Genomic DNA, 27,446 nt, shown 5'->3' with positions numbered 1-27,446 from the left:
TTGCACCTGAGGGAAAAAAGAGAAAATTTCCCTAATTTTTCCCAATGCCACCCATGCCACCACAAAGTTGGATTTTTATTTTCCGCTTCAAAGGAGAACATTTTCCATTCGAATTAAATGATGATTAAATTTAAAAAAAAAAGAAGAAAATACGCATTCTCAGGAACGGAGCGGGGTTTTTATCTAGTTTTTATGTGACAAAGTGATATAATGTCATAAAGTTGATGAGAGAAAGTGGGAGATTTTTTGTTATCAGTGTGCATCACCATCACCAACTGTTGTTTTGTTGTGAAGGAACGTTTTCGAGGAACGCTCTCAAACATTTTAATCCTGATGTGGCTGTTAATTTCGTAGTTATATAGTTTTTTTTTAGATTTAACAATGTTTCCAATATCTAAAATAGTTTTTATTGCTGTTTTAATCAACCGTGTAACGTCAGGTAATCCGATATTCTGCAGCTCTCTTTCGATGAGCAACCACCGAGCCCCTCCCATTTCCTGAAATTTATCTCAATTTTTTGCTATTTTTTCGTATACTAGACCTTTCCATCTCATAGATTTATTTACTAAAGTAGACGGCTCAGTTTACACGCATACCTGTCGGTTTTAGTCGATTCACATTTGCTTATATTAATCAACAGATCCTTGCGGCGCAAGCACCCTCTATGGAATGCTTGGATTTTCGATGATTCATGTCTTCTTCCTTTTCCCCTTGCATATTTTTTTGCAGGTCTTAAATTTAGCAGACTTGTTAATCCTCGAAACCGAATGATATTTTAGGCATGTTTGTTTCAGTCATGAAATGGCAAGAGAAATGAGAGCACAAGTTGATATGTTCACTGGAATACCGTAATGCACCAATTCTCTTACACAGTAAATAGCCTAAAAGTTCAGCAAATCAGTCCACTATCTTTGCATGCACAACATCCATTAATTATTAATGTGTGATAAACTTTTAATTCAATCCGTGCTTCATTGCGGCCCTTTGTTAGCGTAGTTTCTCCTTGTGATCGGCAATCTCTACAGGCACGAGTGGACTGCTAGCACCAATGTTTAATTTCAGAGTATACGCCGAATAAGTTTAAGCACTTATTAGACTCCAACAGAAGATCTACCATCTTGCTCCTTGCATTTACTTTACTCGTAATTTTACTTTTAAGTGATGTCAGATGATCTTCTGATGCAGTCTAGAAGTGCGTAAACTGATTTGGTGAGGACTCTACCCTCTTAAAGAAAAATCTCTGAACAGTCTCCTTCAAAATTGACAGCCTTATAAAAGAATGAATAAAGTGGTCAGTGGTCCTGAGGCATTTTGCTGCGGCTTCTGTGAATTCTGTATTTTAGGTCACCACAAATTTCTTGGATGTAGTTTTTTGTAACCGGCTGATACAAAATGTTTAGTCCTTCAAGAAATGCGTCGTTTTGCTTCAATACCTCATTTTTGTCCTGAAACTTGCACACCTCTAATTTAAAAGCCAGTACCATTTACAATATGCACATCGATAATGAGACTGCTAAAACACATATCTCTTTTGCAGTGTTTTGTCTTGTTTCCCTCGTGGAATGTCAGAAAAATCTATTTCCTATTATCTTTGGCAACCTTACAATGAGTTTTTTTCCGCTTAAATAATTACGACAAGGTGGCTGCAATTTCGCGAAGCAAGATATTTGTACTTACGGTTTCACTGACAATATGTTATCATTTACTGTGTGTAGAAATTAACTGCATCGTGCAAGATGGTAAAATTTATTTTTATCATAACAGACCAACATCATCTGAGCATATTTTTCTGATTTCAGATTACTATGACTGCAATGAGCCTTTACTGGAGCAAGCTGCATTGTCTGCCACTTCATTTTTAGATGATAGAGGTCCAGGAAATGCTCGATTAAATGGTAAGTCCATCACTTCATTCAATTCATTTATTTACAATCTTATTATCGGACCAAGTTTAACTAAAATGCTAGTAGTTACATCCAGTAAGAACTGAGAAAGTGAGATTTGATGTTTTATAACGCTGTGAGGCTCAAACTTTACCAAAAATCTTACGTTCAAAATATTTTTCCCCCACTTTTCAAGTTTTAAAACATTTATGAGCAGTTGAATTAAAAACTACTACTAACTCATTTGTTTCCAAAATGCATCTTTGTGCATTTTCTTCAAACTCCGTTCAGTGCCTTGATTCAATGTCGAGATGTCCCAAAAATATGGACTTTCAATTTCAACCACGAACCCCCTTATTGACAAGAATTGTCATCGAAAAATTCACTATAACTCTCAGGTGAATGGGACTGGCTCAAAGTAATCTCAAAATCTTTAATTGGAAGTTTTTACGAAACATTTCCGACGTCAAATGCTCTGGGAATTGACTTTCTTTGCATTTTGTTGGAAATCTAATTGCTTATTTTTCTATTTATCCTCAGGCAGTAGCTTCTTAATATTTCCGCCTGTGCTGCACGTATCATTCTTTTTAAATTTTTCATTTTTTATTTTTTTTTGCAAAGCATATTTTAACAGACTAGTTTCTCTTCAAAGTAGCTAATAAGCTGATCTCCTTCATTATCCTTCTCCTTAAATTGGTCAATTCAAAATTCTTTTCAACCCTATTTTATTCCATTTTCTTGTGTAAGTGTTTCGACAAACTCTTGTATTATCTTTCATTTTATTTGGGTGGAGAGTGGTGGTGGGGAGGGCTGCACAAGTACTTACCGAAGGAAAATCGTTTACAAAGAAAATTTTTGTCTATTATAAAAGAGAGATAATCAATATTTTAACAATCAGTTACATAAAATTGGAAGCGTGGTATCCAATGAAGAAGCTTATAAAAACTGAAGGATGTTGGAAAAAGCTTTCTCTTTTCTAAGGATTAGTTGCATCTACTTTCCTAGTTTCAATTTTTGCACAGAATGAAACTGAAAAATTGCATTAAGCTCTTAAAATCTTTGCCACTAATTCATCAAGTCCCCGACAGAGTTTATAATAATGAAATGGACTTTTTCAGTTCAGAAACCTTTCTAAATAGCAGCCAATAATATTTTCTTCTTTTTTTTCTTTTGCTTCAGATTGATTTTGGGCTTGAAGGAAACATTTTCAACAAGCATAATTAAAAAGGGAAGAAAATTTTAACGGCTGCATTTATTAGTTTCTTTGATCCACTAAAAGGAGGAACTTTTAACTCATAAGACGGTTTTTCGACCTTGTTCACAAATTGATCTAATGCAATTGAAGATTCACTGCAATTCGCATATTGTGAAAATGAGCCTCAAAAGTGCTCGTTGGGCTTTTGACTGTAAATTATGGAATCCCTCCGAAGATGAGTGGAGGAAAACTGCTTCATTTCTCCAGGAAGATGAAAAACAGAAAGTTAAGCAGTTTTATTTCCAAAGAGATGCAAAATCCTGCCTGATTGGACGCCTTTTAATGAGAAAATTCTTAACTTTAAGTTCAGGGCTCCCTTGGAGTGAAATCCAGATCATTAGGGATCAGCACAACAAACCGCTCTGTCTAAATAATCCTCAACTACATTTTAATGTTTCTCATCAAGGGAATTTCACTGTGCTGGCAGGAGAGGTTGGGTCCTATCAGTTAGGAATCGATATTATGAAAAATGAAGTAAAGTCAGGTAAACGGTTGGAGGATTTTTTCAGGATCATGAGACGTGTAATGACTCCCAGTGAATGGGAACAAATCAATTCTTGCTCAACTGAACTTGATAAGAACTTTATGTTTTATCGGTTTTGGTGTTTGAAAGAATCTTATGTTAAAGCCATAGGTGTAGGTTTAAATGTAAATTTACAAGATTTGCGTTTTAAAGTAAATTCTTTAGAATTGGTACAAAATCAATTCACTACTGATACGCAGTTTTTTTTAAAAGATTCATTACAAAGTACCTGGACATTCTATGAGACTTTATTAGATCCTGCTCATTGTGTTGCAATAGGCATTCATGATGCCAATTCTGGAACTTCCAATTTTGTAGATAAGTTTACGACTCTGACATTAGATGATTTAATTTCGGAAGCAGAACAAATCAGCACACCCGACTCTGAATTCTCTGTCAGCATGGTGAATAAACCTTTAGCTCCATAGTTGAATTGTATGCCTATACGTATATACTGGAACTTATATTTTGCTCACAATCAGATTGTTTTTTAAGAAACTTTATTTTCATATAATTTTTGAAGCTATTTTTATTTCGCTCTTTTCACCTACTATTTGATCAAAATATTACCTCATGCTTATCTGTAATTTAAAACTTCTGATTGAGTTGCTGGATTAATTCTGCTGCTTTTCTTACTTATACCTATTCCATGTTTTATGCTTACCATAATCATTTAATCATTCAATTCCCCATCTTATTCAGAAATATTCTGTGCAGATTCCAGCAACCACATGTTTCATAAATGAGCTGCATTTTGCAATTATGAACTACAATTTCTGGTTCATCCATAAAAACACATATGTGCATAAGGAAACTGATGATACATAAGTTGTTTCTTAACTGAGCCCCAAATTTAGTTCCTAATTGCAAAATGAAGTCCATTTGTTCTCTTCAAAGAGCCTTTAGACAAGACATGGACTAAAGCACTGCACAGCATGTTCTCTCTTCAAACTTTCTTGAAGAAAACGAATTTTGTAACGTGAAATCCAGAAATCAGCTCTTAAAATAGGTACAAGTTTTTTCAATGAACAATGTTTAAGTCACAAAATTCATATGACGTCATTTGCAAAATCCAACTGCCTTCTAATCTGTGTTCAGAATACCTGTTGATACCTCGTTCCAGAGTTGATTTCCGAACTTCCTGTTGTGTTTTTAACATTACATTTTGAAGAGGACACATGTGACTTTTTTCCAAGTCCAGACCTTTTCTGGTGGCCCATCATTATTAGTCATATATTATTATTTATTTTGTCAAAACGCAATTTAAAAAAAAAAAAAAAAAGTAACTTTTTTTCATGAAACTCTTTGATCACCTGTTTCTCTTGAGAAACCTTGCTCTTCTTTTCTAGGAGGTTTACTCAAGTTAAATTTTTTTCCATAAAATTTTTGTCAGAAGAAAATGTATGCGTCTGTAAATGTTTCTTGTCATTAAAATGTTCACTATATAAAAAGACGAAAGCAACATGTTTTTTTCTTCTTTTTTCTCTTCAACAAATTATTCAAGACATTCCTTTTGGATCTTCTATCACACGAGTACCTATGTAGTTATGAAAATCTAGGCTGTCATAATTTGAGAATTACCCTCTGTGTATTCTTAGTAACACTTTCTTTCATCAACTAATCTGTTATGCATGTGTTGTTGGTGGAGGGGGGAGAGATTAACAACAAAACAACCGGAAGTTTCCAACGAAAATGCCGGGAGATTCGAAATTTTGGTCCTATACCTCGGATTTTCAAAAGCCATTCTATGAGGTTGAAAGGAAAGTTCCAAAGGAAAATCTAAATTTTTGAAAAAATCATCCTCCCCCCCCCCCCCCCTCAATTCATGAACCGCAAATCATAGCCTACCAACAGCCCTTCCTATTTGGGTTTATCAGCTACTTTTCCTCTTTTCTATTCGCTGCCTGCATTCAGTTTTCATCATCTGGCCCAACCCAATTTTCGTTCTTCTTCTTTCCAACTGGCATACATCTGCAAAAAATAACTGATACCTATCGACTCTTGAGGTAGCAAGCCACAGTCAAACGACCATACTTAGATCTTGTTTTGTGTTGAAATTAATTTATGCATCCGTGCAGATAGGTATAATAATATGTTCAGCAAAAATATCGAAATAAGAAAGGAAATCAGTCATCTGAAAGATTTTTCAGAGTGAAAACTCATTTGTAAATAAGGGTCAAGTCAAGACATGGGGAAAGTTGAGCCCCTTTTAACTCTTTGAATGATGCCTTTCGTCTAGCCCGAAACAAAATAAAAAAATAAAAATGAATCAGAGTAAAATAAAATATCCAGAAATGATCCAAATATCAGTAAGAAAGAAATGCTTGTATAATGTAAGTATCAATATCTATTTTGTGAATATACCTACCAGTGGAAAAGAAAACAAAAATTATCATATCGGTCTTATTGCTGCAGCAAGCACCTGCTGCTTGTGTGGTTTTCAAAGGTCTTGAAGGGTCTAGAAAGATAGTTTTTTCCCCCATTTATTCAAAGTTATGTTCTCCTCATTGATCAAGGCAGATAGAGCAGCAGATAAACCCTAAAATTCAAGCTCAGAAGTTTGCTTGTTGCTCCTAGAAAAATTGAAATAGGAGCGGAGTTTTTGAAACACCGCAATAGAGATACGTGGTTTTGCTCTCTAGCCATTGATATGTTCTTAATAATCCTTTTGACTTTTTTACCGGCTTGTTTTTGGTCATTATTCTTCACAGCTTTCCTCCTCCAAGCAATGGAGGAAGGAAGTTCCTTTTTCAAAGCCGCCTCCCTTTGTTTTACACTCCTCACAGTTGCCATTATAGACTATTGATTTCTAATGGTAGCATGTCATGGAACCAAGAACTGGAGGTGAGGCCTCATCCCAAAGCTTCGCAGAGGAAGGGGGAAAATAAGTAGGTTTCAGAAATGTCACACACTGGCACTGTGTTGCATGCATTTTATCATGTCAGACTGTAACTAGCACAAATGCTGTGTCATCCCCAGACTACAATTATTGATTTTTCCTATATATTGTCTCAATTTACCCAGCAGTAGCTGCAGCCATAGATAATTGCTTCTTTCCGCACATAGCCCATCCTGTTTTATTGCTTTCTTTCATTGATTTTTCTTCATAGCTGTCGAACAGCACCTTACTGTAGACTTTTGAGCGGGTAATTACTTTAATTGCAAAAATTCTGTCGGTGGATAATTAAAAAGAACCAAAAAAAAGAGAATAAATATTTATGGATAAGTACATGCATATTGCGTTGATTTTTCCATCCCTCTTTGCACAAACATTCAGGCATATGATTTTTAACCTTTTTGTTACTTTTTCCCATTTCAGCCTCCTTCTCATCCCTCCTTTCCTGTTATTCTCAATCAAATTGAATCTGTTCAAGTAAAAGAATGAAGAAACCAAGAAAGGGAAAAGAAATTAATTAATGAGTGGTACAAGTAAGAAAACAAAATTTGTTTTGTTTTCATGGACGGACTTAACTATCAGCAAGAAATGTTATGAGAATGACTTTACAATTTTGTTCAGTCGTATATGCCGCAACATTATACTTTTTTTATACTGGAAAATTGCAATGATAAAAAGCAGAAAAAGGCACTTGTTCTGTATCTGAACGTCATTTCCTCTGATCTCAACTGTTTTTTTTCTTTTTTTTTTCTAACCATTATTGCCAATCTTGGTTCTGAATGGTAGGTTTTCATCAGAAATTCCGAGTTTGTCATTTAAATAAGAGGAACAAAATAAAATGATATCCACCCCCAAACTAAGACACTTATTAAAAAAAATCTTAAGAATCAATAAGTAACAAATTTAAAAAAATTAAGATTTAAGAAACTCATGGTGAAAATGACTATCGTCTAATTTAAGTACTAATACTAGTAAGTACTAATATTTAGTACTTTAGTACTAATTTTTGGATTGAATAGCAACAGAGTCGTCTGAGGCACGACAAAGTAAAAATACAAATCAAACTTTTTAATACAAAAACTCACCTCAAGAGTCCAGTCCACAAGCCGGCTTTCCACACAGGCTAATTCTTGAATATTTTATGCAAATAAAATAGATTTTGTTATCATTCATATTCGCAATCGTTGAGGGAGAGGAAAGTGCTTCTCCTCTCTCAAAAATTAATCCTGCTCTTTTTCACACCGCCAACCATCATACTTTTCCTCCCAGAAATAAGTAATTATAGATTCTCTACTAGCTTTTTTCTCAATTTCCGATAGTGGTTACTTCAAAGTAACCCATGTGTAACAGTAAAGAATCGATTCTTTAGGATTTTTTGCAAACACCCCGATAATTGATCCTTTTCCACTGGTTTAAATGGCAAATCAATTGATCCGTTGCAAAGAACAACTTGCCTACGCACCGTGCCCTTGAAGTAGGTTCGGATGGACACTTTAATTCTCATTTGCACTTTTTTCAGGCCAAAATGCGTGGACTGCATCCAATTCAGATTTTGGGCAATATCTTATCATTGATCTCGGCCAGCCTATGATGATCCACAGTATCGCAACACAGGGCCGGGCACACTCTTCTGAATACGTCATGGAGTACCTCATCAGCTATGGTTCCAATGGACTTGACTATGCAGATTACAAAGAAGCTGGTGGTTATACTAAGGTGAGTTGAGTATACTCCCTCAAATTCAAAATTCTAGGCAAAATTCCCTTTTAAACCCCTTTCAGAACCTTTTTGGTTCTAAATTGGAAGATTCCACTCATTTTTTATTTTTATGAGAAAGATCATTTAATCAGACAGTGATGTTTTATTATTAGCTATTATGGTGAACTGTATTGGTGAAGTTGCTGATACTGAAACAATGCACTGTCCATAGTAGCTCATGAAATTATAAGTATCCTTATGCCTCCATAAAGTTTTAATGTATTTTCTGAAGAAAATACTCTATTCCATTCTCCCATGATGTCGAAAAAAACCGGCGCTCTGCTTCTCTCTGCGCCAGTTTTTTTTCTTAAACGTTTCTTCAAATGGTTTTTTTCCTCTCTTTCTCTCTCTTGTGTAGCCGAATTGAAATCATAGAATTAGAAATTCCACCAACAGACCTCTGAAGGTAAAATGTAGTAGGAGAATAAAAATAAAGGTTTTCTGGTTGGTCACAATTTTATTCCCATCAATTAATTATAATTACTACAATCTATTATTCAATCTATTCAGTCTATTCTCTGAATATATCATGTTTTGCTTCATCAACTATAGACGATATCAACAGATGGTTCTTTAAAAAAAAAACTTTTTTTCAGATCCACGGTTTGTTTCTAAGTTTAATCTCAAGGAGAACTATTTACTCAAGAGATATGAGCACTAATTAGAACTTAAAAAGCAGCTTCATTCATCATCATTTAACTCAAGATCTAGAGGAATTGATTTTTTGCATTTCTGACTCCTTTTATATTTGATTCAATTGGAAAATCCAGAATTAAAATCAATTCTTCTTTTGATACTAGCAAATATTTTGACAGTTCCAATCAGTGCCTGTACTTAGCTCAGAAATTCATATCAACTACTCCATAAGCATGACTGCATTCTTATTGGCATCTACTGTAACAAACTAACAGAAATACATTTCTTGCAAAAAAAAAAAAAAAAAAAAAAAAACAAACCTGGAAGGTATGAAGGAAATTTGTAACTTTTTAAATTGCTTGTCATGCCTGAAATACTGTTGTTGAAACTCAATGCTAAGGAACTTCTAGTTCTTAGAAACAGTACCACAAATTTTAATCACTTTTCCTCTTATGCTTTTAGATGTTCAAAGGAAATGTTGATGGAGATTCAGAAAGGATAAATTATTTTGAAGTCCCAATAATTGCTCAATGGGTTCGCATAAATCCAACTCGATGGAGGGATCGAATATCAATGAGAGTGCAACTCTACGGTTGTGACTATGGTATGTTTCTTTTGTCTCTCGAGGTCTTTTCATATTTAACGTAGGGCAGTATTTTACTTTTGTATCAGAGGGTCAAGAGGTTGACAGAAGCCAGTATTTTCCTTTTGTATTAAAGGGTCAAGTAGAACTTCTAAATTGCTCCATGCACAAACCTCTCCGTGTCCAACCATGCAGAACAGAAAGGAAAAAAAACATTGTTATACCCAATAAAAACATATATCTCTACTCAGATAATGACTAATAATAATAATGACTAATTGGGGGGGGGGGGGGCTTCAGAAGATCATATATATAACTCAACATTTCAATTCTCCAAGAATTTAGTTTCTCAGTTTTTCTTTTATTTATCTGGTTAAATTAAATTGTTTTTAACACTGTTGGAATTACATTTGTACGGCTTACCCAAAGAAGAGCATGAGGACCAAAAGTCAAGTTTCAAGAAAACATGAATAAATTTCATATCTTCGACAATTCTTAATGTTTTTGCTAAAAGACATTAGTGAATGCTCTACATACAATCTACTGAAATGAATTTATGGTTACACAACAATGGTCACAGAAATTGGTGAAAACGTAAAATTTGTTTAAATTTCAGCAGTTGTGCTCTTCTGCTATTAAACCGCTCAGCATCACTATTGAATGAAAATGAAAAAGCTTGATTTCTTCAGCAATTTCTCATAAAAATCAATCAATGTTCTACAGACCCTCTGTAATAAGACCACGGTTACATGAGGAGGTGTGGAGAAATTAGGCAAGAAATAAAAACTTGTTCAACTTTTGGTGGTTTATTCTTCCACTAAACTGCTGAATACTGATATTTTTAGCAGTAAAATGACAGTCAAGTAGCATGCGTGTTCGATGGCAATATCACAAATTATTAAGTGTCCCCTTTTCATACCTTGAGTTGATTTTCCATGAACTGCATATTACAAATTTTATTCTAGGCTCTAGGAGTTTAAAGCTCCTCCATAAAGATCCCATCATGCACCACAATGCCCAGTTAATCAGGGCAAGATTTTATAATTATAAGTAAAACCATTTATTGCTAATTTCTCATTTCAGTTGCCGAAAATGTCTACTTCAATGGATCTTCGCTGATTCAGTGGAATTTGAAACATGAGCCGATCTCTTCACTCCGTGAATCCATCCGATTCAGGTTCAAAACTAACAGTGCCAACGGTGTTTTGATGTACAGTAGAGGACCTCAAAGTGATTTCCTTGCGCTAGAACTGAACAATAATGGACTTACATTCAGTGTAGATTTAGGTAACTCCACTTCTAAGTTATTTTGCTCGTTGCTGAATGAATTATTGTAGGATCCAGATGCAGTCCACAGTCTCAATTTATGAGCATAAAGAATAGAGATAATCATAATTTGAGTTTTTGATTAGGATTATGATAATAAATGAACAAGATTAACAGCTAAACAAATTATTTTAATTAAACAAACACAAATATTCGAGTGAACAACAAAATATGGAACAAGTTCTGTGAAAACGTCCCATGGAGATAAGGCCTTAGTGGTTTGCTGTATTCATGAAGTCTCAGTTTTCTGTGTTATTACTGACTTTTTTGTATGATTTTTTCACCCTCAGGGTCTGGTTCAAAAACTTCTCTTTCTGTGGGGAGTCTTCTTGATGACAACATTTGGCATGATGTAATCATAACTCGGAATCGCAAAGAAGTTATTTTTTCAGTTGATCGTGTTGTAGTGTCAGGAAGGATCAAAGGCGACTTTATTCGACTCAATCTCAACAGAGACGTAAGTCATTCTTTTTTTTCTTTTTTTTATCCTAGAAGTTAAATTTTTTCTCTTTCTTTAATTTCCAAATATCTCTTGTGAATTTCCATTGACAGGTATGCACATGCTGTTCTCATAGCGGTTCTTTCAACTTTCCGTGAACCATGAGTGATATGTCAGTTCAGTAAAGCTTTATGGTAAAAGGACAAGCATGGAAACAGCGCGAAGTCATCTACACTAATATTCATTTACTAGGGGGTATGCCCCCAGGTTGCTACTTTTCGCTCATATACTCAGTTTAACTGAGTCTTCGTTAACTGAGTGATATCTCCGTATTATAATGTTGACATTCGGCATTTTCTACAGTTTTTTTCTCCAGCCATATTCTGCCTCATCAGTTCATGGGTTCATGCTAAATCTCTAATGACCTTGAAATTTAAATGATTTGAAAAGAGTTGACAAATTGTATCAATGAATTGAAAATCTTGACCAAGAGAGAACTTATCCATCTGGTCCTATCAAAAGTATCCATGTAAATTTCAACTGCGTTTTTTTCATCTCCACTTTGTCACCACCTTGTTATGCTTTGATATCTGAATGTAATCCTTTTTTCATTTGTTTTTTCTTTCTTCAGTTCTTTATTGGTGGAGTGCCTAATTTTGAAGATAGTCTAAGCGTTCGACAAAATTTTACTGGATGCATGGAAAACATTTACTTCAATGCCACCAACTTCATCCGCACTATGAAAGAAGCTTATGAGTCCGGAGATGATTGGGAAATGAACTTATACAGAAAGAACAACATCTTATTTTCATGTCCAGTAAGAACAAATTCCTTTTTCTTTTTGACTTACAATCATTGATCTCAAAGTTAAATTTGATAATAGAACAGTTGGCAGTTTTCTAACTTCAACAAATCTGTGTCTTGACCATATTTCGCTCTCTGAGTTTTTTACTTACCTAAACAGCATTTTCTCACCTAGTTCCTGTTTTTACCAGAAACTATAAAACTCATGTAATTGTCATTTTTTCCAACAGTAGCCCTGAAGATGCTTTACATTGACCTTATGCGTTGAAAATTGCTAGAAATCAATCCCAAAATTTGTTTGGAGCCGTTAAACTCTAAAGTAGGATGTTCAAAATTTAGTGCTATTGCCTAGAGGCCCTAACTTTTTTCTCTAAAACAATTTCTTTGGTAGATCTTTGATTTTTAAGGAAAAAGTAGTCAAGCTCCATTCAAAAGAAATCCTTATTATGTTTGATGAAGGTGCCTTGAAAGCCATCCAAAATTTTTGAGGAAACTTGCCAAAATTTCTAAAGGAAAACAGATACTAAAAAGGAGAGCAATAGACCAATTTTAAGTAATTTGTTTTGTTCAATCTCTCTTTCAAATGTTTAACTCGCAAAAGATTACTTATTTCATTCTATATTATTTACTTTGTTCAATTATAAATCTCAAAATATTCCGAAAATCAGCTCAGAAAAAATTCATAGTTAACTCCACTGAAGTATTTCAAGTCAAAACTGTGTGTTTGTTTCAGGAACCGGCCATCATTCCAGTGACATTTTTAACTTCAAATTCGTACGCCATATTGACAGGTTATGAGGGTCAGACTACAATGAATGTCACTTTCTCATTCCGTACTTTTGAGGAAAGCGGTCTTCTTGTCTTCCATAAATTCACCTCTTTTGGACACGTTAAGGTTAGATTTATTAGCAATTAAAACGTTATCCAACAGGTCTCTACATAGGTACAACCTTTATTCGACAAGGGTGGCTTTTGAGATAAGTTTACCTAATTTTTCTCAAGAACTATCAATGCTCAGGAAACAACTCAAACAGCTTTGAAATGCATATAAACTGAGCTTTCTAATAAGCTATATTTTTCAAAATTTGGTCTATGCATCATAAAGTAACCATGGATCTTCTACACTCGCCTCTCCCCAAAATGTGTCCTTTTTTCATGCTCTGCTGCAGCTCGCACAGAAACGTTTCTACAGACGATTTGCTTATTTTACCATCAGAGATTTTAATAGCAAACAAAAATATATGTTTTACGGCAAATAATCCTTGTATATTAATGAAATGATCAGATTTTTATCAAGTTTTAAACATTTTGTTAGCACTGTAAGTGCTAACAAAATGATTTTTATAGATTTTTTAGATTTTTTGAGTGCTATATGATTTTTTATATGTATAGGAAATTCTCCAATACCACCTTCAATTAATATTATGGGCGAATTTTTTTCATTTAAGTCAATTGTTAACTGATCTCTAAACAATATAACAATTCTTTTAATAATAGTAATTATATTTTTAAGATCATTGTATAGAATCATAGATGTTTAAAAGAATGTGGCTATCTGTGAAATCCAGGATTTGCTTGTTTAGTTCAAGTGGGAAAGTCTACTGCACCCACTCTACTCTTCAGACCTAGTGACTCCGACTTTTGACCGCAATGGAGCATTGGCAAAGAATTTTCACTGGGTTATACTGTAGTTTTTGCCATGTAAAATTCCAAGAACAAATTAAATTAAGAAGCTCATTGAAAATTTCAAAAAAGCCCTTCTAAAGTGAAAAAAGGCTTATTAAAATTTATCCGGATCAATATTTTATCATTCTTATTTTAATTTTACCTCTGTTGTATTGACAGTTGTATTTGGAGAAAGGCAAAGTAATGATCGAGTTGATGACAGAAGGCAGCCCCAAGGTAGTTCTAGACAACTTTGATGAGACCCTTAATGATGGTAGATGGCATGATGTCATTTTCTCTATCTCAGAAAATAACATGGTATTGAACATCAATAAGCGGCAGGTTATCACAACTCGACTCTTGAAAATCATCACTGGCGTTAAATATATGATTGGAGGTAAGCATCTCTCATGTTTTTTTTTCCAATCTCTTTCAATCAACATAAACTTGTGTTCTTTAAATATCATTTTATTTTACTTATTGTTTTGAAAACCAGATATCTTGCTAAGAAACCAAACCAGGTAAATAAGTAAGTCGGAAACAAGAGAAAAACTCCAAACGTGGGCTGAATTGTGAGTAACAAGGTGGTAGATTAGTGCCAGGGCCACACTATTTCGTGGGAAATCAAGGCAAAAAAATTCCAAAAATTTACATCAGTGTTACATCAAAAATTTGGACTCTAATGAGTATCAGTGCAAGATCTGCACTGATCAATTTGCAGAATATTTTAGTATGAATAAGCAAGTCAATAAAGATTGCATAATGGTATGTGTTTACAAGTAACTTAAAATATCTTTCCTGGAGAGGTTTCTCTGAGCTGGCAATGATATGAGCATAACTTTTTGCAAAAAAACCAACCCTTGTGAAGTTAAGACTGAGGAAAGGATGTTTGAAGCTTTCTTCCTTCAGAAAACTTTTCAGGTGTTACATATTTTTCTCAACTTGAAATTTCCAATAAGAGAAGGTGTAGCTGCACTGAAAACTCATTTTAACTTAGTTTTATTTCCTTTCAAAATTTGGGTTAGCAGCACAGCACCTTTCCAATTAACATAGTCTGAACAAAATTAATCCTCAATGAAATGAACGATTCAAATTGTGCATTCAAGACAAGGTTTTGTGTTTTGTGGGAACTATTTTTCAGCCCTCAGTAATTACTGTGTTTTTCCTCTTCTTCACAGGTGGCATCGTTGGTGGAAGCGTTGGCGGATTTATCGGTTGTATGAGACTTATCAAAGTTGATGGTAACTACATACCCCCAACCGATTGGAAGGATGATGTAAGTTTTACTAGTTTTCCTGCAGATAAGACAATAGAGACAGTAACTGCTCCTCTAATAGTTCACTCTGCCGCAAGGCTCATTCGATGAATCTAAACGTATGAATAATATTGAGAGTTCATGCGCATGCCAGAGGTTGAAGGTAGTGTTTGCCTCAAACAGAAATTAGGATGGACTTGATCCCAAGATATTATGTAGTTCCTTTTGGAAAACCATAGTCTCACAAAATGAATGATAAGTCTCTCTGATGACAGATTTTTGTCAGAAACTCTTTTGGCCTTTTTCATTCATACTCACTTGCAGTTTCTACACAAAATCATTTTAATATCTGAAAACTCTTTTATTTGAAGCATTCTCTCTGAACCTCTCTTCACCTTCATTGAACCACCAGACAGATTCTAAAATTGAACACTGCCATATGTTTCACGCTATCAAAATTTTACGTACAGTACAATGGATACATCAAAACGTTCTAAATTTAACTTAAAACTAAGAAAATAATGGTTTTTGTTCATGTTAGTTTACACCTCCCCCTTTCAAAAAACCCGGAATCTGCTCAACTCTGTATTGAACTAATGTCAATATTTCTTTACGATGTAAGAATTTTCCTGGACACTATTTATTTTGACAAGATGAATGAAAATGTGTGTGGAACAATGCTTTAGTTATTTGCCTAACATATCGCTTGATTTCAATGTCTTTTTTGGCTTTCGTTCATTATGGTTTTTTTTGCGAGCAAAATATTTGAATTTACTGTTCATATTGTAAACTGCAATTGTCTATTTCTCACTTTTGTGCCAATTTTGGAGGTTTTTAATATTTTCAATGTATTTTACATGGAATTTGAGAGAGATAATTGGTGTTATTGTGCTTGATTGCTTCCCTGTCTAATGGTCCATTTAAAGTCTATTGTGAATGAGCTATGAGAAATTTTCTCCTACGGTCAGTGCTACGCTAATCAAATGTTCAATCATGCAAAATGTTTAGTATCAACCAACTTACTTTTCTCATACGCTTTTTTTTTCTATCTAGGCATACTGCTGTAAAGGTGAAGTTGTATTCGATGCATGTCAGATGATAGATAGATGTACTCCCAACCCTTGTCAGCATGGAGGAGTTTGTCATCAGAATTCTCTTGAGTTCTTCTGTGATTGCTCTAACACAGGCTATTCGGGCGCTGTCTGTCATACTTGTAAGTTTCATTTTGTCTCCTGAAAGCAAACTTCAACCATCAAACCTTGAATTTCCTTGTTTTGTCAAAACTTAGTATGGCTCTGATTTCATTTGAGCTATCTGCAGAACCTCATTTTGGTACTGAATATTAGTCGTGTGAAAAGCGCTTTCATTCCCAAAATCTTGAGAAATCAGTGATAATCCAAAACTTGTTGATGCAAAACCTGGAGAACTTGAAAAATTTTAAAAGTTTAGGAAACTTGTCATCCTTCAAATTTGGGATGATCAAATTCTTTTACTACGGGACAGTACCTGTATTATGTAACATTTTTTTTGCTTTCAAGACCTCCCCTCCCCCCATGTAACACAACATAACACAACTTGAGAACATCCTTTCATCTCTCATAATAAATTAAGTAATGTATAGTCGACATGCTACCTCCCTCCTACATTATTTTCCTAAAAAGCAGAAAAAAGTTCCATTGAAAGTTGTATAAAATCCTAGGCATTTTACTTTAAACTTTAATGAAATACTGCAAAAAAATGAGGTTACATAAGTGAGGTGATTTACCTCAGTAACATTCTTATTTTGCATTTGCATTTTTGAGGAGGTCGAAAAGGTTATGTAACGCTATGCTTAATCTTCCCCCTCTTTCCCCAGTAACGTAGTACGCTCTGTAATTTAAATTTTATCGGCATGAAATCCTCTAATATCAATTCAACGTAATATAATTTTAATTCCATTTACGTTTTTGCAGCTTTGAATCCATTATCCTGTGAAGCTTTCAAGAATGTCAATCCAGTTGGTTTACGTGCAGACATAAATATCGATGTTGATGGAAGTGGACCTTTGAGACCATTCCCTGTGACATGTGAATACTACAGTAAGTATTGAAGCACTTCCTGATATTTCTTTCTTTATTCCCATGAAATTATTGGTGAAATACCATCTCAATGTTATGCTACTGAAATTAGTAAAAATTTGCTAATTAGTCAAATAAAAAAAAAAATTATCAAGAAAGTTATTCCTTTAATCTACTTTAACTTTACCATAAACATATTGCGGTTAGACGCATAAATTGTTTAGACAGCATTGGCAATCTAGCCAGTGTGCCTTAAAATTCAGCATAAAACTGGAATTCTCATTATAGATAGAGAAAACTTATTCAAGCAGTTTTTTCACAAAGAGCTATGCAAATTTTAAGAAGTGCAAAGAATTTTGTGATGCAAAAAATTGGTTACGACCAAGCAGGAGAGCAACCATAGAAGTGTTTCAAATAAACTCTGAGTGTTTAGATACAACAGTGTTTTAGAGAAAATATAACCTTTTGGGTTGTTGTGTGCTGTCGAAAGCAATATAGAGGCATGAATTATATTTTTGGATGCCATCTTGACTTTCTTAGTACCCAATGCAGGTCTAAATGAAAGAAACGCAAATCTGAAAGCAATTTTCAAGAGTTAATACCATTCCAAAAATCCAAGAAATATCAGGTAAACTCCGTGCACTCTCTACTTGTCAATAATGCAAGAATTAACAACCATTGAACAAGCTTATTGTTTTATAAAAACAGTTTTTTCATGAAGTTTGATTGAGAACAACTTTCTTCGTTTTGCTCTACTTACTAATGAGTCTCTTTCATATGTTTTGCTCTACTTACTCATGAGTTTCTTTCATATTTCAGCGGATGGACGAATTATTACTGTTGTCAGTCACAGTAATGAGGAATTAACACCTGTCGATGGTTTTCAAGAGCCTGGAAAATTCATTCAAGATGTTGTTTACGATGCTGATGTGCACCAAATCCAAGCTCTAATCAACAGATCTTCTTCTTGCCGGCAACGAATTCTTTATCAGTGCAGACAGTCGCATCTCTTCAATTCACCATGTAAGAATTCTATTTACATCCTTTAATACTAAGGATACTATTATATAAATGTAAATGTTAATGTTTAATTCTGTTGTTTACCTTATCAGTGTGTAATATCGAGGAATTTTCATTGATCGTTTTCTATTCAAGATTCATCAAACTTTTGGCTAGACTAATCATCAGTCACCTGTCAAATCATTCAGATCAGAATTTAATCACTATTTTTCAGTGCAGAAAGGTATAGAAGACATCAACTTGCGCAAAAAAGTGATGAATTCACCACTATATAACAGTTGTGATAGTCGTTGAAAGGCCAGTGGGCTGATTGTCGAAATTGATAGACAAAGCTATAGACAAAGAAGACAAAAAGAATACAGAGGGATCGTATCAGTGGAAGTAGGTGATTGCAATGGACAAAGGTGGAAGGTAATAGACTAACCAACAGCAACCCACAAGAGACTCTATTGTTAGTTCATCATTTACCTCCTCAGTCTCAGTCTATAAAAACCACCCATTTCAAGCAACAGGATCGCTCCATACTATCCCTATGTCTTCTTTATCTATTGCTTTGTCTATCAATTTCAACTATCAGTCTGCAGGCTAGCCTTATAGAATGTTTTCTCTTCCTTCACATAACAATTTTGGTGAAGGTATGTAATTTTAACAAAAATATATCATGTTATTTTGAGTAATATCAATTTTACCATGCTGAACAGGCTGTCGTCCATGAAGTCTATCAATTTTAGAAAGTTTGAAAATAGGTGTGATTCTACATTATTTATTTGATCATCCCTATTTTTCCCCTGATCTGATTACATTCTTCTTTTTCAGACCAAGAAGGATCCGAGTTTCAACCATTTTCATGGTGGGTGTCCCGAAACAACCAGAAGATGGACTACTGGGGAGGCTCCTTACCTGGATCTCGCAAATGTGCTTGTGGTATTCTTGGACAGTGTGCTGACTCAACAAAATGGTGTAACTGTGATGCCGGTTTAGCAGGTTGGTTCGAAGATGGTGGTGATATCATGGAAAAGGAACATTTACCAGTGAAGCAACTGCGGTTTGGCGATACTGGGAGTCCTCTCGATGATAAAGAAGGGCGGTACACTTTAGGACCTCTATTATGTGAAGGAGATGACATATTCAACAATGTAGTTACATTCAGAATAATAGATGCATCAATCGATTTACCCACTTTTGATTTTGGTCATAGTGGAGATATATACTTTGAATTTAAAACAACCATCCCAAATGCTGTTTTGATTCACTCAAAAGGACCAACAGACTACATAAAGGTCAGTATTCTCGATGGTAACAAACTCATCTTCAACTATCAAGCAGGAAGTGGACCATTGGGTGTGAACATAGAAGCTACCAACCGTCTTGCTGATAATAATTGGCATACTGTTTTAATCGAAAGGAATCGTAAAGAAGCCAGAATCGTTGTTGACGGAGCCTTGAAAGCTGAAGTACGTGAACCGCCAGGTCCTGTTAGAGCCTTACACCTCACATCACCTCTTGTCATAGGGTCCACAGTTGATTACCGTGACGGGTACACTGGTTGCATGCGCGCCTTGATGCTAGATGGAAGGATGGTGGATTTGAGGTCTTATGCTGAAAGAGGGTTATATGGTATTTCCCCTGGGTGTATCGGCAAATGTGAAAGTAATCCCTGCTTGAACAACGGTACTTGTTTTGAAAAGTACGACAGCTACGAGTGTGACTGCCGTTGGACTGCCTTTAAAGGTCCCATTTGTGCTGATGAAATTGGTGTCAATCTTCGACCGAGCTCATTAATCAAGTATGACTTTATGGGTTCATGGAGATCAACAATTGCTGAAAATATTCGGGTTGGATTTACGACCACCAACCCCAAAGGATTCTTACTCGGACTTTTCTCAAACATCTCTGGAGAATACATGACTATAATGGTTTCTAACAGTGGTCATCTTCGAGTTGTCTTTGATTTTGGTTTTGAGAGGCAGGAACTTATTTTTCCCAACAAAAATTTCGGTCTCGGACAATACCATGATGTCAGAATCTCAAGAAAAAATTCAGGTGCAACTCTTGTCATGCAAGTAGATTCTTATGAACCAATGGAGTTCAACTTTAACATTAAAGCTTCCGCCGATGCACAGTTTAATAATATCCAGTATATGTACATAGGTCGAAATGAGTCTATGACAGAAGGCTTCATTGGGTGTATTTCTAGGGTTGAATTTGATGATATCTATCCCCTCAAGTTAATGTTCCAACAAGATGGTCCTGCTAATGTACACTCTTTAGGTTCACCTCTCTCAGAAGACTTTTGCGGTGTGGAACCTATAACTCATCCTCCCAACCGCGTAGAAACACGTCCACCACCACTACTAGATCAAGATAAATTAAAGCGAGCTTATAACCGAACGGATTCGGCTGTTTTAGGCGGAGCTTTACTTATATTGTTTTTAATTTTAGTAGTGTTATTGGTAGCGGCAGGACGCTATATTGCCAGGCATCAGGGCGAGTATGTTACACAGGAAGATCATGGTGCAGACATGGCGTTAGATCCGGACACTGCTGTTGTAGAGTCTGCAACAGGACATCAAGTGCAGAAGAAACGGGAATGGTTTATATAAGTTTTGACTGATACTGAGACTGAAAAAATACTCCGGTTTTCTAGGTTCCATTCATTCTTAACATTTGAGGAAGATTTATAAAAAAATACCATAATCTCTTATTTCTTAACTTAATGTGTGAATTGGCCACATCTCATTATTATTTATCAAGCAAATCTTAAACAAGATGGAAGATGAAACCATTTTAGTGCCTTGTGAAATCTTGCCATGACACAAAAATCACCAATAAATAAAGCTAAGGACATTTTCTTTCACAGCTTCGCATAAGTTCCTAAGGGGGTGACCAAGTCTCAGGTGGCTTGTTTTAAGCAAGGAACACACTTAGTATGTGCAATCATTGTCATGTAAGATCATCTAAACTTGAAGTCTCTTTTAAACCTATCATTGAACTATAAGTATTAAGTTTTTTTTATCATACAAGTAAGGAATCAACTTCTTCGCATCCGTCAAAAAAAGTGTAGTTTTTAAGTACATCTGCATTGTCAAGTGTAGAGACTTTCCAAAATTCAAGCCAAACCCACACGTATTCCTTACTTAACAGTAGGCACAGGCTTAACAATCTGCTATATGCAGTCTAAGCTGAACAGAAACCTCTGCCGAGGTAGCGTGAAGTACGGCTCTTAACTTGTTTACTGCAGTGGAGGTCATTGACGATCACCACAGTTTCACCAGCATGTCATGTCAGGAAATCAAACAAGTTGAAATTTAGTTACTTTAAGTCTGGTTAAATACGTTTCATCAGTGATACTTTAGATTCTACGGGTCCGAGAACTTCAATGAACAATGGCAAAAGAATATCAAAATCCATTTTCTTTTTCTAAGTCCATTATCATATCTAACAGATACACTCAAAACGTCTAATTTAATGAGGCATCCAGACCTTGTAGAATTTAACTGAATGTAGAATTCTGAGACTGTTGTAACTGACCGATTTATCATGTAACCTCTAAAAATATTTTGCCAGGAAGTCACTTGTAACCTCAGGCTTGATGATATTATTCCAGAAAATTCCATAGCAGTGAACATTTCAAGATATCATCAAGTACCGTTCATCATCAACTGATGAAGCTAATGTGGTCGAACTACTAGAGCTTCACCAAAAGTGCTAATATGCAATGATCAAATTCTGTTTGCATGCAGAAGGCAAAAACACATCGGGCAATAAAGCTGGAAATGCACCTAAAGATTTTCAATGAGCCTCTTTGCCAGCAACGGAATGCAATTTATTTATTTATAGTTATGAAATGACATTCGTGTGATATTTTCCACAAATTTTAGGAATTAATATATACATTATTCATGGTGTGTTTGACCAATAAAAAATTATTTGGAAATTATAAAAAATTATATAGTGAGTTGGAAGATCTTGTGCAAAACTTTCTTTCATGAATCTCTGTTTTTTGTTAAGTGTTTTTACTCCTTCTTTAAAAGTTTTAATCAGTTACTCTCCCCCTTATATTATTTTCTTACCATGTTTTTGGTAGTTTGTATCTTAACAAATGAATGCTCTTGACAAGGATCTGTTTTAGTAAGCCTGACGAATTATTTTACCACTGACTCAAATTTGGAACATGATGTATGCCTTTGAAAATCATATTATCAGATCTAAAGAAAATTTCTTTAATTTTTCAATTATTCCTGTACCAGGCTGAAAATGCAGGTGTCATAATATTTTCCTTGCAATTGAAAATCTGGTATTATTATGTTTATTCATCCACCTTTTTCTCTATTTGCTCTTCTCTTTCCTTCTAAAATTTTTGAATACGTTATTGGGGATTCATATCATCAAAAAATTTGTGTACTAAATACATTTACAGTAATACAATAAAGTAAGCAAATATACCTGTAATGAATTATTTTCAAAAGAATTTACAGATCAACTCATTGGTAAATTTTTCAGTAACTCAAAACCATCATTTTACCCAAGTATCACTCGTCTAAGTTATCAATCCGTTTTTCATCTACAATCATTGTTCTTATTTCAATATTTTTATTAATGGGAGCTGGGTGCGTGAAAGATGTTCTTATTCATTCGTTTAAAGATGTCTAAAAATGCCTATCATTTTTTCAATATTTAAGTTTTTTTTTCTATTTTATTGAATTCATTTAATTTTAGTGCTTTTGATGAGACATGATTAATATGACCACATATTGGAAATATTGATTTTTCTCAATACTGAGCCCTTAATTTATCTTTTCGCCTATCAGCTATTCCTGATGCAAATATATAACTCTGATTCCAGTAAATATATTTTATTGCAAGTGCAATAGTTTAAAACTTTCTTAAGACTTAACCAAGGAATCAAAAAATGTGATAGAAATTCCTTGTTTGTTGAAACATTGTGCAGTGAAATGCACTAATTCTTTCAATGCATCCTTTAAAAAAACTTTGAATGTTTTACTGCTTCAGTTTTTCATTTTTGATTCAAAGCTTTTCCTACTTAATAGAGACTAGCTCCTGTTACCCGTGTAACTACTCTAACTTAAATGTGTCCATGTAATTAACTGATTTTTGGGTTACCACAAAACTTTAAAAGTTTTTTCTCTTTTTCTTTTTTCATCCTTCCCTGTAAAATTGATATGTATTTTTATACTTCCTGCCCTTAAGGATTATTCCATATTTGTTGTACTCAAGTTAATCATGAATAGTTTTGACATTTAAAGCAATTTAAAGGATCTTGAAAAAAGTATGTGCACTTATACTTAGTTTTTCCTTTTTCTGGTCTTTCTAAAAAAAAAAATTAATCATAATTTTTTTTGTTTCAACTCATTCATTGATTAACCCTATCACATTGCATTTTTCATCTTAAAATTATAATGACCAATGATTATTATTTTGGTCTGTTGAAATCAAAAACTTTAAAGAATTTATACATGATGCAATGTAGGTTATCTATATCTTGTTCGGCTGAAATTTAGTGCCTTTTATATTGAAATTGTCTTAAATACTGCTTAAAATTGTTTGCTTTATTATCCCCAAAGCCCTTGCTCTCCATCAAAGAATCTGATAAAAGCCTGTTTTCAGCAAAGCTTCCCTAAAAGTGATGAAGAGACTATAGCTGTGATTTTCTTCATAGTAAATGCTGAGTATTTACTGCGTAGATTTTTGAACTGCTACTGCTTTCAGTTGCAACGTGATCCAATCTGGTAGACCCTTCAATGGTTGTTTTCATGACGCAGAAAATAAAAAAAAATTCAATAAGATTTTAGCCAGTATACATTTTGGGAATGCTCTGGCAAAGTAACAGTTCAAATTATAGTGGCTAATCAAAGTTGCCTGTATCAAAAACGAACTTTTCATTCGAAAGTGAGCTTTGCTATCAGTTTTTTTGTTGTACTTCTGGGTTTTCAAAGTTTTTTGAATGCTGACCAAGCGACATCCTAAGAATCTCGTGTTCATATTAGGCACATGAAATTAGACTCTCAGACAATTAAAAAATTATTGATATAAGTTTCTCTGTAGAAAGTGTAATATTTTTTAACATTCCGTCCATTTTTGTTGCTCTATTTCTTGTTTAAGTTTAGTCAATGTTTGACCTTCAACGGATTTTTTATAATAGATTTTTGTAAAATAATGTGTATATGTAAGTGTCTCGATACTTTTGAAAAGATTGTACATAAGTTAAATACTTAGATGATCAGCTGCTTTGAATTTTTTTTTTCCCAAGTATTTTTCTAATTATTTTGAAGGAAAGAATCACCAAACACTTGTACGAAGTCTACATTTGTATTTTTTCCTCCAGAGAGTTGAATTTCAGATCTGATCACTCTAACTTCATATCTCCCCACGATATTTTTGTGCAGCAGCTTTGTTTTTATTTTTACCTTTCATTCCGTCCAGTAGTCATACTTTGTATCAAAGTATTTGTCGAGGGTTATTTCGCTTAAGCAACTCGAAAATATTTTTTTCTGTATTGAAAGTAATTTCATTTTGAAATCAGATCTCAGTCATAATATGTTTTGATTTCTCTTTTCTTTTTACTTTTACATTTTTGTAGATACACCATTAAAGCACCAATGTCTTCACAACCAAGCTGCCACATATTAAACCCAAAAATCAAAGCAATATTTTTTCACTGCAAATAAGATGAGTAGAATTTTGAATTTTTGGGAGAAAAATTTGAGCACCTTTCAAGTAAAACCGGCCATGTTGAGAGTACGGCTGAAAAACTGAAAGCCTTTTTTTTTCACCCAAAGCACCTATATGACACAAAGTCATAAGCAGGCAGTTGAGTATCGTTCAAGATTTTGCTAGATGAAAGATGTGCCATTTATCAAGCATGCTCCTTCCTTTGGCCCACAAATTGAATTAACTCTTAAGATACTCTAGATTTTTCAAATCCTGTTTTTCCAACGAAGTTTGAAGTATTTCCTTATTTGCAGTAAAATTATATGTGGAAGAATGTAAAACTTGATGCATGAAAATCTGTATCAAATACAAGTATAGGTTAAGTTACCGTCAGCTGCCTTTCTACAAAAATTAAAACAAAGCATTCAACCTGTCTTAAATCAACATTTATTTATTTCTACTTTTTTATTTTTCTATTGTGAATTATATTTTTCTTTTAAATACATACATGTACATCTCCATTGAATTGGTTTTCAATTTCATATGTCAACCGAATTTTAATTTTCTCAAGATCCAAAAAGGTGTAAAAATCGAAACTTGATACTTGCACTTGACGTGCCTCGTAAAAAATGTTCCTACCCTCTTGAACTGCAGTCCAGAACAGTGAATGAGCATTCACTCAACAAAGTAACAAACCTCACTTTGATGTTATTAAGAAAAAACGAAAACTTCAACAATTTTAGAACTCATGTGTCTGTCTGAAGATAGAGCTCATACTTATGTTCTCCATTGCTGTCTTAAAGGAATGCGTACTCAGAGGTCATGGAGTTACAATATTCCATAAAAAAAGGAGAATGCTGAAATAGAATTGATGCTTCATAACAATAGTAAGCTGGATCTAATTCTAGCCTATAGCAAATTCACCGCAAAATTCTCCACATTAAAAATCGAAAAAAACTAGTATGAATGGCAATCATATACTTCAGCCTGTCTTAAAACAATTCATCACATCATCTTAAGTTTTCCTAGTTCTTCCTACTTAGATGTCACGAATCAATAAAAATTGCTAGCTCTCCTGTGACTAGTTACTCCATAAATTAAAATATTAAAATTACTCTATAAATTACTTATGCTGTATAACATTCTATTCATCAATACGGTAGGCACCCATGATTAACGCAATCCGAATTCAAGAGTAAACAATTAAGTATTGCTTTTACAGCCATTATATTTATGGTAAGAATGGTAGTCTATTAATCGTATCGATTGAAGCACATTTGCCCTCTCTTTTCAGAAGAATCCAAAGCAAGCAGCAATTGGCTGGAATAAGTCTCGTATAGATAGGAGAATGTTAAAAAGAAATACTGAGATTGGTTGAATAAGGCTATTAAAGGTATTAAAACTAAGACTATTAAAACTAAGACAGGTTTGATGGCATAATCAGAACTTATTTGACTAAAACCTCTAATCATGTGACGAATCAATTTGTAAAGGAGAAATTTATATAGTTGAAGAAAAAAACTTGTTACGAAAGTTAGTATAATGAATATTACCCCAAAAAAGCCCAAAACTGCGACGCCTTTCTTTCAGCAGCCCCTAAAATTTTGTCTGATTTCAGTGTGCATGTCGTGTCGGTTGTGCCCAGATAGTTGGTGTTTCCATGATTAAAATAGTACAACTCTAGTTTTCTTCTACTCTGTTTTTTGACGCCCTTGCATCTTGATCCGCTTTTTAGATATGCTGAGTGAGTTTTGAAATTTCGACAATTCTTACATTTTCCGAAATGGTATTTATTGTTCTGTTTGTTGTCAGATTTTAGTTTTTCTTTTTCACTATTTCGAAGAGGGAACCGATTAAAGTAAAGTTATTGAAACCGATAATATTTTCATTTTTATGATCATGAATAAATGCATCGTACTTAGAGTCCCCATGATCAAGTCTGGAAAGACATGAGCTCTGCCATTTGTCCTCCAATGTCAAGTCTAATGATTTGTCTGACATCCATTGCTATGGAACATGGGAGCAATCATCGCTCTCATAACGCTTAGTAAAGGGAGCTTTTAAGAATTTGCCTGTTTTCTCAACCAAGTAAGATAAAATTGGTCTTCGGCTCTCAGAAGCTTTGTGATAGTGTAGGTTTTCTGTTTTGCTCAATACTTCCGTTCGCTGCAGTTCATTGAAGCATTGGCTTTCTTTACCCCAATCACCGATTCACCATCATTTGACTTCATTTCCAAGAGTGACTTATTATATTCTATATACTAAAAAAAGTCGTTGTTTACGTGCATTCAGTCTACATTGGTCTACATCCAAGTCGGTGTGAGTTTCTCAAAGACCTTCTTTCAACTGGTCATTTTCAAAGGTTCATGGTGTAAGTCAGGAAACATCTGTGTGAATAAACTCAACTTCTTCAGTATATTTATCATCTACTTACTTCTCTCGTGAATTTTTAAGTTAGGCGAAATATTCTCAGGAAATTTAACTCTTTATTTAAATAATTATATGCCCCTCTGACTTTTCAGGTTAAGGGCTCAAAGCTGCTTTTATAATCGTGGCAGCAGGTCAAGGTTTGTAGCGGGCAATCAAGACAAAAAGTTTTACTTTGCTACCCCTTGAGAAGATTGTCAATTTCATTGAAGAAATCATGATCTTTTGTAAAAAGAAAAATTCTATT

At 34.3% G+C, this 27,446-nt stretch overlaps 2 protein-coding genes across 2 annotated transcripts; both read left to right on the top strand.

Annotated features, from left to right (window-relative positions):
• Positions 1-253: 253 nt before the first annotated feature.
• On the top strand, positions 254-25,293 carry Nrx-IV (neurexin-4). The gene is made up of 14 exons (XM_019045138.2): positions 254-439; positions 1,800-1,895; positions 8,077-8,273; positions 9,414-9,555; positions 10,618-10,821; positions 11,151-11,317; positions 11,931-12,116; positions 12,837-12,998; positions 13,949-14,165; positions 14,947-15,044; positions 16,077-16,236; positions 16,976-17,101; positions 17,900-18,103; positions 18,917-25,293. Exons 1-14 carry the CDS (start codon positions 382-384, stop codon positions 20,701-20,703), a joined length of 3,804 nt encoding a protein of 1,267 aa, XP_018900683.1. The 5' UTR covers positions 254-381; the 3' UTR covers positions 20,704-25,293.
• LOC140224460 (L-aminoadipate-semialdehyde dehydrogenase-phosphopantetheinyl transferase) lies at positions 3,064-6,874 on the top strand. Its single transcript, XM_072299558.1, has one exon. The coding sequence runs from the start codon at positions 3,217-3,219 to the stop codon at positions 4,087-4,089; it is 873 nt and encodes a 290-aa protein (XP_072155659.1). The 5' UTR covers positions 3,064-3,216; the 3' UTR covers positions 4,090-6,874.
• Positions 25,294-27,446: the final 2,153 nt, after the last annotated feature.

The sequence above is a fragment of the Bemisia tabaci genome, chromosome 4, assembly GCF_918797505.1.
Source record: "Bemisia tabaci chromosome 4, PGI_BMITA_v3".
Lineage (NCBI taxonomy): Eukaryota > Metazoa > Arthropoda > Insecta > Hemiptera > Aleyrodidae > Bemisia > Bemisia tabaci.
The sequence above is the reverse complement of the archived record's forward strand: the minus strand, read 5'-3'. Positions and strand labels throughout refer to the sequence as shown.